The 14,317-nt window shown below is 44.3% G+C and overlaps 1 protein-coding gene across 2 annotated transcripts in view; it reads left to right on the forward strand.

The window, feature by feature from the left end:
• Positions 1-14,317, forward strand: part of Bcr (BCR activator of RhoGEF and GTPase) — a 140,721-nt gene that overhangs the window by 85,454 nt on the left and 40,950 nt on the right. For both annotated transcript variants that reach the window (XR_007341259.1, XM_015500161.2), the window contains exons 6-8: positions 2,325-2,385; positions 4,363-4,415; positions 6,578-6,718. Coding sequence is in view for 1 of the 2 variants with exons in the window: in XM_015500161.2 (XP_015355647.2) it covers positions 2,325-2,385; positions 4,363-4,415; positions 6,578-6,718 (255 nt within the window). In the remaining variant the exon portion in view is untranslated. The remainder of the gene's footprint in view (positions 1-2,324; positions 2,386-4,362; positions 4,416-6,577; positions 6,719-14,317) is intronic.

A 14,317-nucleotide genomic window follows, 5' to 3' on the forward strand; every position in this document is an offset into this window, starting at 1 on the left:
CCACCCGCCCCACCACCAAATAAGGATTCTAGTGTGAGAAATGTGGAATTAAAAAGAGAAACAGAAACTAGAAACATGGAATGAGCCTTGTCTGTCTTGCCAAGGGACAACACTTGAAGGTCACACCTGGGCTTTGTTCCAGAGACTTTGTGCCATTTTATCATTTATCATGGGACTGGGTGTGAGGCCCTAGCTCTGATTGTCTCCAACAGTGATAACTTGTGTCACACTGTCCCTCCTACGCCTGTTCCCCCTAAAGCACTCAGTCCATTCTTTTCTTCTCCTTTTTCATTCAATTAGCAAACCCCCACACTCTTTATCAGCTAGAATATTTGCACCAAAGTTTAAGTGACCTTGATAAATCTGAATCGGACATTATGACCCTGTGTGCCTGTATGATTATACGACCACTGAATTCTCTACCATGTACAATCAGAAAAATGAGAAGTTATACTCCATTTATGTATGATGTGTCAAAATGTATTTTACTATCATGTATAACTATTTAGAACAACAACAACAAAAAGAATTGATCCTTAAAGAGCATGCTACAGTTAAGAAGCCCAGTTCAAGTCCACCTGTACAGGTTTCTACAGAGGAAGGAAGAAGCCATGGTGGGACATGACCAAGGGAGGTCACGTGGTCCCCCTGAGGTCTTCAGTGAGAATCTGAGCCAAGGCTGAGATGCAAGGAGTGGGATGGTGGCTTGGTGCCTACTGGAATCTGGTGCTCTTTGAATCTTTGTGATTCCTAAACCATTGAAGCTGGTTTTCTGTATTTCAAAAATGATCCAGAGAAATTGGAATGGCCCAAAGAGAGCAAAATCAAGCTCAAGAAAGAGGAAGCAGCAGGCTGTGTGGTGGTATGGGAAACTATGTCTTGGGAGGTCAGTGCTTGGGCAAGGGATCTGAGATTCACACTCAAATACAGGGTTGGGGGAGGTCAGATACAGGGTAGGGGGAGGGGTATTGGTTCTTCACCTTCTCCTGGGACCAGTGCTAAGCGTGAGTTAGCGTCCAGTTACACTGAAGTTGTACATTCTGGGTTCTGTGGGACACCAGCTTCCAGACAGTAAATAATATGAGTTAGATGAAAAGGGTTTCTGGAACCAAGTAAGTTTGGGAAATGTGGGGTTAAACCAAACTCTTAAGGCTCCTTGTAGCAGGATATCCCAGAGTTTGTGCCTTGCCCCATGCAGGGACATGTGGAGTGGGGGTGCCTCCCAGGCTCATGTGAGCTCAGCACCTAGTTTTTGCAGAGTCTCTTGTTGAACTTTCACACCCCCTCACATCCTTTGGAAACTGCTGAGTCAGATGTAGGGAGGAACAGTCACTGCAAGGGATGTTAACTCAGGAAAGGTACCAAAGTGCATGATGGGTTTTGGCTCCAGTGAGCTGGGAGTCACTATCTTACAGGCCTGGAAGGATTCCTGCAGCACAAGAGGTTGGGAGAGCAATCCCAGAATCCTTTCCCATCTCTCTGGTGGGTTATGCATTTATTTAGAAGCCTAGTACTAGGATTCCTCACAGCTGCTTCCTGGGGATGATTTCAGGGACATGGGGATCATTTATCCTCATTTCTCTTAGCACATTAGATCAAATCTGTGATCCTTTTTAAGCAGCTGTGTTGAAACATGACCTATCCAGTAAAAGCCCTGCTCTCTCTACAGGAATCTTACCACCTTATTTTAGAGCAAGTACATTTGCATATTTTAGCAAGTATATTTATACATTTCCACCCAAGAGGGTGGGTGAAGCACCCGGTATAAATATGGGTAGTAGCAGGCTCACCCTGGCTGATGCCAAACCAGAGTGCTCTTCTGAATGGCCAGCTCCCTGCATGCTGTTGAATTGCTCCAAGAAAGAAGTTTGCTGTGTTTACAGGCTTATCTGTATCAGAGGTTCTCACCAAGGGGTGATTTTGTTCCCAAAGAGACCCTTGGCAATGCCTAAAGACATTTTCGGTTTTCATAAAAGGAGGCCAGGTATGTTAATTACACCTACAGGTGGAGACCAGGGATGTTGCTCATCCTCCTGCAGTGCACAGGGCTGCTGCACAGGACTGGGAATTCCAGCCCCAAACGTCCACAGTGCTGAAGTCGAGAAATCCTGTCCTAAGTGTCTGGGGCATCCATGCTCCGCTTGCTCATGGGTCACAATATGGGTTTTCATTCAGCTTCTCAGAATGTCCTGAGGTTGCTGCATCTGGGGTTCTTTGTGGGAAGAGAAGGCCATGCTTTCTGTCAAATATTCCTGACTGTAGAATTTTGTGCCACTTCCAGGCTGCTTTAGCCATCTCTTGTAAGCACATTCTTTTCTCTGCAGAACCTGAGAGCCAGAAGCAACAGGGATGCCAAGGACCCAGCCACCAAGAATTCTTTGGAAAGTGAGTTGTTCTCTATGCAGGGCCTCTTTGTGTCTTCATGGGGATGGTTACTGGAAAAGCAGAAGTGGTGCCTATTTGGGTCTTCCCCTTGTGTCTTCCCTGTTCTGGACCTCAAATTTTGAGAGAGATGAGGAAAGAGAAGGTCTGAGTATGGCAGGATGGGAAGGATGTGGTCAGGACCAGTTTGCCACCAACGGTAGCAATCAGGAAAAAATTATAGGAGTCAGCAAGCACCCACAAACTAACACTACTGGGTATTTAAAATGTGATCATACCAGCTGTGATGGCATGGCCGAGGAAGAAGGATTGCAAGTCCAAGACCAGCCTGAGCAATGTAGTGAGATCTCATCTGAAAAAATTTTTAGATACCATTATGTCATGCCCAGTGGCCCTGTAAGAAGAACTTTATTTTTTTCCTCTTTCAAGTGAGATATTAGCTTGGCATTAGAGATAAAATTAGATATTAGTGCATACCTGTAATCCCAGCAACTTGATAAGCTGAGGCAGGAAGATCACAAGTTCAAAGCCACCCTCGGTAACTTAGCAAGGCTCTCAGCAACTCAGTGAGACCCTATCTCTAAATAAAATACAAAATAGGGCTGGGGATGCGGCTCAGTGGTAAAGCACCTGGGTTCAATCCCCAATGTACCAAAAAAAAAAAAAAAATATGAGATGTTAGTTTATTTCCTGTTGCTCTGACTACCACAGATCTGAGTGATTTATAAAGAATAAAGGTATATTTGGCTCATAGTTCTGAAAGCTGAGAAGTTTAAGATCAGGCAGCCATATCCATTGAGGACTTCTCTAGAGTCCTAAGGCTGCATGGGACATCCCATGGAGAGAGAGAGTAAACGTGCCAAAGAGCACTCACTTTGATAACAAAACTATCCCTCAGCAACCCATTAATTCTTTGAATGGACTAACCCATTTATGAGGACAGAGCCTTCCTGACCCAATCATATCCCAAAGGTTCCACCTGTCAAATACAATTAACATGTATAATTTAGGGGATTAAGTTACCAACCCATGAAATTTGGGGCACACATTTAAAACATGACAGATGACAAAATGGGTATAAAACATAAAATAGCCCAAGTGAAACATAGGTTCTAGGTAGCTGGGCAGGATTTAAATCCAGAGTGATTGGATTCCCAGGGCTGTGTTTAACCTCTGCACTCTGATTAAAAAGTGGAGTCAGGAATGGAAAGTCATTTCTTGCTTTTGATTGTTAGGACAGTGTGAATAGTTTGCTCACTCACAGAGAACAGCCCGTGTAGTGTCAATCCCCAGAGCTTACTTACTCTCTATCCCTGCTGTGAATTGCAGTTTCCCTATCTGTAAAATGCCCAACACTGATCGTGGGAGTCAAGAGAGGAAATGTATGTGTCAGAAAACACCTAAGCATCTATGCTCGTGGTGGGCTGTGCTCCCTGTTGTCTGAGAAAAACACAGGTGGCCAAGGCTGGTTGGGACTTCTTTACCACTAAAGGTTGGATATCCTCAGCAGGTTCCCATCTCAGAGCACCTGTCAGACTGAGAGCTATGTCAGCATCATGTTGGCTCCTGCCCTCCTCAGAACCAGGCCTGCAAAGCATCCAGGCATGACATTGAGAGCAGCATGCTGGTCTACTCCCAGGGTACCCTCTAGGATCGAGAACAGATTTCCATCCAGGATTGGGGCCCTCATTAACCCCAGGTGGCAGGAGTATCAATACTGAGCCTTTTTGGATGTTGTCACCAAGTTAGCTGAGGGTTTGGGCCTGACCAGCAGCTCCATACTCTGTATTTGATGTCCTAGACTTAAAGCTTGAGCGTGGCAGACAGGTGCTCTGGATTTGCCCTCATCACTTGTGCGGAGGTCAGGTGGGACCTGTAGAGGTTGGGGCTGCACCATTCTCCCTCCCCTTTGCAGCCCTAGTGGTTGAGTATCCTGCTTTCACCAGGTGTGATCATCTCACCCTGCCTGTCTCTCCACAGCCCTGCTCTACAAGCCTGTGGACCGGGTGACAAGAAGCACGCTGGTCCTTCATGTGAGTCATATCTTAGAGGCACTACAGCTGCCTCCCAACTTGGTCTGGGCATTTTCCCTGTCCTCATGCCCAACTAGGTGTGGCCTTCTTACCTTGGGCCCTTTGTTTCTCCTGTCCTGGAGCTGACACTTACCTTTTGCCCACCCTTCTACTCCCAACCCCTTCCTCTCCCACAAACCTTTATTGAGGTTGCAGAGATAAGGGGCCTCTGCTGTCCAGGGTCTCACAGGAGAGGATGCTGGGAGAACAGAAGCAGGCTCTCCCACAGCAGGGTGGGAGCATCCTGTCCCATGTGGACTGGGGCTTAAAGATGGAGAAGGCAGTAAAGTGTATGAACTGAGACTCCGAGATAAACAGGACTGGGGACCAGAGGCTCCGTGCATTCTGAAGGCTGCGGGAAAGGAGCAGAGGGAGATCCCACCTCAGTGGGGAGTCACTAATGGGGTTTTATGAATACTGAGAAACAAAACCAGAAAATAAAAACAATCCAAGTCCTACTGCCTAGGAGACCCTATTAGTATGATTTGTAAGTTTCACATACACTTGAAAAAACATTTACAACCAATTCATACAAGTGTGTGACATATTCATTTCCTTGCCTGCTCCTTCCCCGCAAAGGAGCCCACCACCAGAAAGATTGTATGCATGAGCTAACAGACGTGAACATCTCTTTTAATTATGCAGAAGGTGTTACATTGTATGTGTTTCACACTTTGCTCTTTCCCATTTAATACCACACCATAGAGGTTGTTCTACTTTAGCCCAAGCAGCTATGCCTTATTCTTTTTTTTTTATTAATATTTTTAGTTGTACATGGACACAATACCTTTATTTTATTTATTTATTTTTATGTGGTGCTGAGGATCAAACCCAGTGCCTCACACATGTCAGGCACTCTACCACTGAGCTACAACCCCAGGCCCACCTTATTCTTTTTTAAGCATAATATGCTGTTGACCAGATGTTTCATAATTTCTTGCCATGCTCTAATTAAGAGTTTTTGAGGGCTGGGGTTGTGGCTCAGTGGTAGAACACTCGGCTAGCAAGTGCGGGGTCCTGGGTTCAATCCTCAGCACCATATAAAAATAAATAAAGGTATTATGTCCAACTGAAAAATAAATATTGTTTTAAAAAGTATTTTGAATGGAGAGCCAGGTGCAGTAATATACGCCTATAATTCTGGCTATTTGGAGGAGGATGAGGCAGGATGGTGACTTGAGTCTTAAGAGTTCAAGGCTAGCCTAGACAACACAGCGAGATTCCATCTCAAAAAAAAAAAAGGTTTTGGAATGGGGGGAAATGTTATGCAGTTCAGAGGCTCTGGCAGATAACCTGTCAGACTAAGACAATTCAGTCTGCCCGCTTGCTGTGATTGATCCAGGACCAAGTGTGCACCTAGCCAAGCATTATGGTAGGGAAAAACTGAATCTGCCCCTGAGCGGGGGAGGGGGAGGGGCCGGGGGATGTGTTCTCATTGCCAACCCAGGTGCCTTCCTCCTATTTCATGTCTCCAGGTTCTCTTTGCAAATGGGATTTGGAATCTAAGGGGGATTATGTTTATCTGAACCTGACCTTGAGCAGAAATGATCTGTATTCCTAGCAGAGAAGGTATCAGTATTTCCATCTGAAAAAGCCTAGACTCTCATCTAAAGGAGGAGGAGCCAGAAGGATCATGGGCTTTCTCCTGTCCTTGTATAGGCCAGGGATTCTGGATCAAAACTGAGTCTGCTCCCGAAGGAACATGTGGCAATGTCCAGAGACATATTTGGTTGTTACAATTACAGAGACGGAGTGCTATTGGCATCTAGTATACAGAGGCCAGGGGTGGTAGTAAATATCCTATGGGGTACAGGACAGCCCCCTACCACACACCATAACAAAGAATTATCTGGTCCAAAATGTCAATAGCACCAAAGTTCAGAAACCCTACCCTAGAACCTTATAGTGGAAACTCCTTTTGGCTTTGTACAAATGGCATGTGTTTCTTGGAGTGCCATTTAGGACCTGCTTCTGGGATGGTGTTCTACAAGCACTAACTGCAAAGCCCAGGCCCTTTGAGAGAAATAGCAGTGACACCTGAGGAGCCAGAAGCTCTGAGTTAACACCAAGTGTGGGTCCATGCCAGTTCTACTCTCTGACTTAAGTCTTTCCACTTGGGGCAGGACTTGCTGAAGCACACCCCTTCCAGCCACCCCGATCATTCCCTGCTGCAGGATGCCCTTCGCATCTCACAGAACTTCCTGTCCAGCATCAATGAAGAGATCACACCCCGACGACAGTCCATGACAGTGAAGAAGGGAGAGGTGAGTGTGGCCTGGGGACACACAGGGCCAGACCCAGAGTCCATCTTCAGCAAATGGCTTAGCCCAGTACAGGAGACATGTTGCCCTGGTGCTCCCTGATCCTAGCAAGGCACAACCTAGTTCTGCATGTGAGGCTTTAGGGTGAAGTTGCAGGGGTGTCCCCACATGCTCTACTTCCACCAGACAGCATCAGTCACCATCTCTCAGCTGCCTCTTTCTTTTTCTGTCAAGTTACATCCAGAGCACCCCATTTTCCTCCCTCATACTCTTGCCAGTTTAGGTTCTCCTCCTAACAGACCGGGAGAAAGGAGGATAATGTTTTGTCTGTCTGGAATGTGACTCCTTCTTCCTGGGTTAAAAAACACTGTTAACACCAGATATCAGGATTTAAATGAGGGGGAAAAGGGAGGGTAGCCAGGTGTGGTGACACACTTCTGTAATCCCGGCTGTTTGAGAGGCTATGGCAGGAGGATTCTAAGTTTGAGGCCAGCCTCAGAAAACTTAGCGAGGCCCTAAGCAAGTGAGTGAGACCCCCATCTCAAAATAAAAACATAAAAAGGGCTGAAGACGTATCTTAGTGCTAAAGCAATCCTGGATTCAATCCCTAGCCCCTCCCCCGAGAGAGAGAGAGAGAGAAAGAGAAAGAAAGGGAGGAGTCCATGGTTTTTGTTTGAGAGTGAGGATAGATGAAGAACTTGATGTCTTCACTGGAGGCTCATCTCTGGCAACCACTTATGGGCATTCTGTCTTCACAAGTCATCAATAAGCAGACATTGGTTTGTGCCCTTGGCATCTCTGATCCTTCCTGGAAAGGGCCTAGCTTGTTGCTGGGCAGGTTACCCCAGCATGGGCAGCAGCTAGTGAGGACAGCTTAGGCATGCAGCCCAGAGAGCTGGCATCTAGCCTGAGCTGAGTGTTCTTTATCAGAAATGGCATTAAAGTAAGTAGAGCTGACTTGTGGGCTCTGGGGTATTGTGCAGGGACAGGAACCTGTGTCAGGCCCAGGCTCCTCTTTACTTCTGGTTCATATGCTGATTGCTCAGTGCTCAGGCACCACTGGAACTGACTTGCACAACCCACAGGGTTTCTTTTCTTTCTCCCATCTGGCTGGAGGCTGTTCTTGGCCTTATCTTCCGTATTCCTCTGGGAAGTGATACCCTATATTGCTGATCTAAAAGCTCCCATGTATCCAGAGTCTAATCAGGCTTGACTCTTAGCAAGGAGTTTGGTCCAATTTTCCCTGGTGGACCTGGCCAGGAAAGACCAGAGAGGAGGATGAAACTGTCCCCTCTGCTCCACTCTCCAGGCTTGTTCAGGTCCTAGAATGAGGCACACTTAGGTCCAGTCCCAGCGTCATGAAGTCTGACCTCCTAGGTGGCCTGGAGCTTCTGACTTCTCCCTTTGAATCTGTTCCTGTCTTTAGAGCAGGATGGGAACATAGTCCCATCTTCCTGAGCACCTGTGCCCTCAAAGGGACATAATTTATGGAAAGAGCAGCCTATGGAGACACTCCTGGCCATGTCAGTCAGCTCTGAACCTATTGAAGGCCAAAATGAGTCTTTAGCATCTCCCAAAGGGAGATGTTGAGCAGGGGCTCCCTGCCTGGTTGTCCAATGACTAGAACCTAGGGGATGTGGGAATCTGATCCTGTCTTTTGAAACAACAATGGGCCCTGCCCCTGGTTCTCTCCCCTGGCCAAGGGCCATCAAAGGAGAGAAAAGCCTATGGCTTCCTATTGGCAATCCACCAGATCTAACTAGATGTTGGATTTGTATCTGCTAAGATTCCATATGCTGGTTAGGTTCCTGCCCGGCTTGCCCTTACTTCCTGGAACAACTTATCTTTCTGTTCTGCCAATTCCTTTATGAGCACTCTGCCTGGTAAGTAAATGCATGAGCTTGCTTGGCCCTTGATATGATTCCAACTTGGCTGCCTCTGACTGCCATTGAGCATACCTGGAGAGAAATATTTAGATCATTGGAATCAACTGCCTCAGGGAATTATAGACAAAGGTATTGCCTGGGAGTTAGCAGCCAGGTCCTCATTCCTGCATCTATCCTCATAATCCTTCTTCTGGGCTAACCCACTGCCAGGGTCCCAGTGACCAAGCAGGAAATATTTAGGTGCTGAACACTTCATAAGGGCAGGGACCTTAATCTGTGTCTTTTCCAGCACCTAGCCCTGTAAGGACATTTGCTTATTGAGGAAGGGTCACTTGGGTGGCCTGCCAGAGGGAGAAAGGGATTAGCAAGCTTTGAAAGGTTGTGATTCTAACTTACAGCCTTTCATTCAGAACTGTCTATCAGTGCCTGTTGAGGGAGGGGACTTGATGGTGCTAAGCTGGAATGTGAGACAGATGGCCACTCGTGTATCCCTGATCCCCAGCCATGCCAGGACAAGACATTGTTAATCAGTCCTGCTCTCAGAATCTGAGCATCCTCCTCAGTGTACTTCCAGGCTGCCTAACAGGTATGCACTCCTTGATGCAGCAGAAACGATGCCAGTTGAGCAATCGTCCAACCCAGGTTTGGTCCTCGCCCACTACTTACCCATAGAATTGATTTGGGAACACCTTTTTTCTTTCCCAAACATTCATTCGTTCTGAGGACAGTTACTCAGGGCCTGTTGTTCCTCCACTGGGTTGTGTCAGGCTAAAAGCGTTTTTTTGTTTTGTTTTGTTTTCTTTTTCCTGATTTGTTGTATATGACAACGGAATACATTACAAATCATGTTACATATATAGAGCACAATTTTTCATATCTCTGGTTGTATACAAAGTATACCATTGGTGTCTTTATACATGTACTTTGGATAATCCTATCCATCACATTCTACCATCATTTCTAACCCCATGCCCCCTCTCCCTTCCCCTCCTACCCCTTTGCCCTATCTAGAGTTTGTCTATTCCTCCCATGCTCCTCCTCCCTACCCCACTATGAAACAGCTTGATTCTGGTTGTTTTAATGAATCATAATAGCCATTATTTATCAGGTGGTGAGTACATGCCCAATACTGTTAAAACACTTCATGAACTAGATTTCTTTTTTAAAGTCATGTTTGTTGAGATATAATTTATATATGGTACAGTTTACCCCATTTAGTTTTATAGTTATAAGAATTTTGATAAGACAAATATAAAAAATGACAACATATATATGGTATGTAGTACTACCATTAAGATTCAAAATATGTTACCTTGTTCTCCTTTACTTCTTTTTTTGAAAAACAAATAGAGATGGGGCTGGGATTGTGGCTCAGTGGTAGAGCGCTCACCTAGCACAGGTGGGACCCGGGTTTGATTCTCAGCATCACATAAAAATAAAGGCATTGTATTGTGTCCATCTACACCTTAAATAAATAAATAAATAAATAGCAAATAGAGAAATTAATTTTAATATATTTTCATTTAACCTGATGGATTACCAACATAATTTGCAAAGAAAATAATTATTAGTAAGATATTTATGTTCATTTTCTTTGTCCTAATAATTCTTTGGAATCTAATGTCTATTTAACACATAGCACACCTCAATTCAGACTAAACACATTCAAATACTGAGTGGCCTCATGTAACTAATGGCTGCCATATTGGCTCCTTTCTCCATCTTTCACCTTTTGGTGAGACATACACTGTAGGCTGCATGATAAGTCACCTTGTTATGTGGTTTCTTGTTGATTTCCATCAGAAAGGGACACCAAAGGGGTGAACTTAGAATATACAAGAGTAGAACAAGGTGTTTTGTTCCTCCTTGTAAGACTCTATTAGACTGTGAATTGGTTTCTACATGCTTTTGGTGGGAATAACTTCAGTTAGGTCACTTTATTCTACAAGTTTTTCATAATGGCTCTCTCATACTTCATCTCCTACCTCTCCAAGTTTACAGAAGGAAAGGTACTTCACAAAATTTGTTAGCTACCCTCAACCTTGCCCTTACCTTTATAAATACCTTATTAAACAATTTTTACTCTGATTGATCTTTTTCATCCTTGAATCTTGAATAATGTATTTTAAATTATAAGAGAGTAAAATATGCCTCATCTCATATCACAGGCAATGTATATACACATACCAGATTAATTATATATTAAAATACAATATATAAAATGCTTAAAATTTCAAAGAACATATTTGTATAACTTTGTGAAGAGAAATGAAAAATGAAAAAAATAGGAAATAAACAAAAGCCTGAAAAATTAAATAATATTGTAGTTAAAATTTTTATGTGTAAAGGGCTGGGGATGTGGCTCAAGTGGTAGCACACTCGCCTGGCATGCGTGCGGCCCGGGTTCAATCCTCAGCACCACGTACAAACAAAGATGTTGTGTCCACCGAAAACTAAGAAATAAAACATTAAAAAATTTTCTCTCTCTCTCTCTCACTCTGTCTTTAAAAAAAATTATGTGTAAAAGTTTATCAGAAAGACTTGAAAGAGACATGAATTGTATTGGAGGTCATTTTTATTTATTTCGGTATTTAGCTTTGGTATTTAGCTCCTTTGGTTGGCTTTTCCTTTATTGTAGTTCTTCCCTTTGCAGATTTTCATTGTTGTTTTTTATTTCCTCCTCGTGGAATATTTTGCCAAGAATGTTCTGTAGAGCAGGCTTTATTGCTGTAAACTCTTTTAGCTTTTGTTTATCATGGAAGGTTTTTATTTCATCGTCAAATTTGAACCTTAATTTTGCTGGATATAAGATTCTTGGTTGGCATCCAGTATCTTTTAGAGCTTGGTATATGTTGTTCCAGGATATCCTAGCTTTGAGAGTCTGGGTTGAAAAATCTGCTGAGATCCAAATTGGTCTTCCCTAATAGGTAATCTGATTTTTCTTTCTTGTGGCCTCTAAAATTCTATCCTTATTCTGTATGCTAGGCATTTTCATTATAATGTGTCTTGATGTAGATCTGTCGTAATTTTGTACATTTGGTGTCTTATAAGCCTCTTGTATTTGATTTTCCAGTTTTCATTCTTCATGCTTGGGAAATTTTTTGCTATTATTTCATTGAAGAGATTGTGCATTTCTGTTCATGGTTTCTTTCTATCTTCACTGTGAGGTCAACTTTATTTTCAAGATTTATATTTTGTCTTCATTGTCTGAGGTCCTAACTTCCAAGTGATCTAGTCTGTTGGTGATGCTATCTATTGAGTCTTTTATTTTGGCTTATTGTTTCTTTCATTTTGAGGATTTCTATTTGGCTTTTTTTTTTTTTTCAATATCTCTATCTCTTTTTTGAAGTAATGTCTTGCAACTTGTATTTGCTCTCTTATCTCTTTATTGGAGTGATCGATTTTTGCCTGTATCTGTCACTTAGGTCATTCTTTAAATCCCAAATCATTTTAGTTATGAATATTCTGAACTCCTTCTCTGACATTTCACCTACTTTGCTACCTATGGATTCTATTGTTGTGGTATCTGGGTTTGTTTGGGCACTTTCCTGCCTGTTTCTTCATGATGTCTATGAGTCTTCCTCTCTTACAGTGTAGATCCAATGTATGGCAGCTTCTGCCCTATTGTCTTATAGTGTCCCTATAGGTTACCAATACCTCACTTTTAAGGGAGAGATCAATATTACAGCACTCAATATACCCAATGTGCAGCTTCTATTTTTACATTTACAGTTTTGTCACTATAATCAGAAATGATTAGTTCGGTTATCTTCTACAATACAGTCAGTAGGTTTGTGTAATGGTTTACAGTTTCTAATGATAGAAGGGGGACCTGGAGGGTTGGCTGAGATGTTTATGAGGTAGGATGTTAGAATATAGAGGTTTTAGATTATATGACTAGTGAGAGGGTAATCATAAGAAGTTGGCTGTTAGTAGGAGAAACAAGAGATAGGCAACTGCATGCAAGACTCCCTGTTACCTCAGGAACGGGATAACTGTTAGCACCCCAGGAGAGATACTAGGTGCAGCCAGGCCCACAGGGACCTTACCAGTTCCTTATTGTTGTCCCTTGATACAAGTGGTGATATCCCAGTTTTGTGGCGGTGGCAGCCCCAAGCCTATGTGTACCCTGTTGTTGGGCTGTGGAGCCACGATTTGGTGAATAAGGAACCCTAGCGCAGGGTGATTCACCACATATCTCTGGGCCCAGGACAGGTCTCTCCTCCAGATCTCTGAGCTGCGTGCTGGCAGGCCTCTCCTTTGGATCTCTGGGCCACAGTATGGCGGGCCTCTCCTAAAAGTGTTTCTTTACCTGTGAGGAACCGCATGGAAATGAGAGGTGATGACTTTGCCACATGGGCACCATCTATATTACAGCCAAGAAAGAATCCACAGAACCCCTCCTCTCAGCCCACTGAGGTGGAGAGGCTGCAGGCTATCTAGAATTTGCAGCAGGACTGAGCTTTGGAAATACCTACTTTTTCCTTTGTGCCAGTTTCTTAGTTTGATATAGAACATTGAATAGCTAGTTCCCAAAAGAAGAAAAGAGCTATACCTATGAATTCTCATGATAACACTATCAGGTCAGAGGCCTTCTGCCTTTTATAGATGAAGAACTGTGGCTTAGAGAGATTGAATGACTTGCCTATGGTCACATAGCCACTTAAGTAGGCAAGCCAGGTAGTGAGACCTGTGTGTACCCCAAGTATGTTACACTTGGGCCCCTTTTCCTCCTTTATGAACTGATGGCTTGCTTACCCCTCCACTTTTCCCTGCGCTACCTAGAGGCAGGTGGAATCACGAGAAGAATGTACCCCCTTGGAAGCTTGATGTCCTACCCAAGTCTTAGGTACTGTCTGATGCCCCATCTCCTGCTTCTGCTGGGAGCATATCAAAGTAGGTTTCCAGCTTCCCTGGCAGTTTGGTAGAGAGAAGAAAGATGCCTCCATCAGCCTGGGCATTTGGAAGCATTCTCACAGTCACTGCTGGGCCTCCTGAAAGGTAACCTATCACCACCTGATCATCCTAGATGGGTTAGGGCATGATAGAGGGACCCAGGTGTCAGCCTGCACAGGGCCAGCAGCCCAACCTGACACCAGTTATGGTTCCTATCATCTCATCATCCTTTCCATCCGTGTCTCCCGGCTCCAGAGCTGTGCCCTTTTTGGAAGTGACAACATTACAGGTGGCTTTCTGACTCTGCACTATAGCTAGCCCTGACTGTGCACCCCTGAGAGCTTTGAGCAGCAGAAACTCCCCAGCAGGATGCCCTCCTCAGCCTCTGGATAAAAGAGTCCTGCAGGCACATTTTCCTTCCAGGTCTGGGACCTGTGGATTGGTGGGTAGGTACTCATTTGTTTAGCTGAATTAACTTCACAGTTAGATAACCAGATCTAAAAAGAGTATTACTGCTGGGTAATTTCCCCCACGCGGTTGCTTGTCTGTCTGATATGAGCTTCGCACTGTGTGCTGTTCAGGCTTGGAAGTGTGTGGGATGATCGGGCCTCCAATCCTGGTTCTCTGCCTGGAATCCCAGAGGCCCCTCATGGAAGAATTATTCAGGCAGCTAGTCTGAACAAGTTCTGTAGGAGGGCCTGGGGAATACTGCTGGTGCAGGCTGAGGCAGAAGCACTAGGGGAGAATGGAGGCTTTTAGGTTGATGATTAAAAAGGGATGATGGCTGGGGTTGTAGCTCAGTGATAGAATTCTTGCCTGG

Source organism: Marmota marmota, unplaced genomic scaffold (assembly GCF_001458135.2).
Source record: "Marmota marmota marmota unplaced genomic scaffold, marMar, whole genome shotgun sequence".
NCBI lineage: Eukaryota > Metazoa > Chordata > Mammalia > Rodentia > Sciuridae > Marmota > Marmota marmota.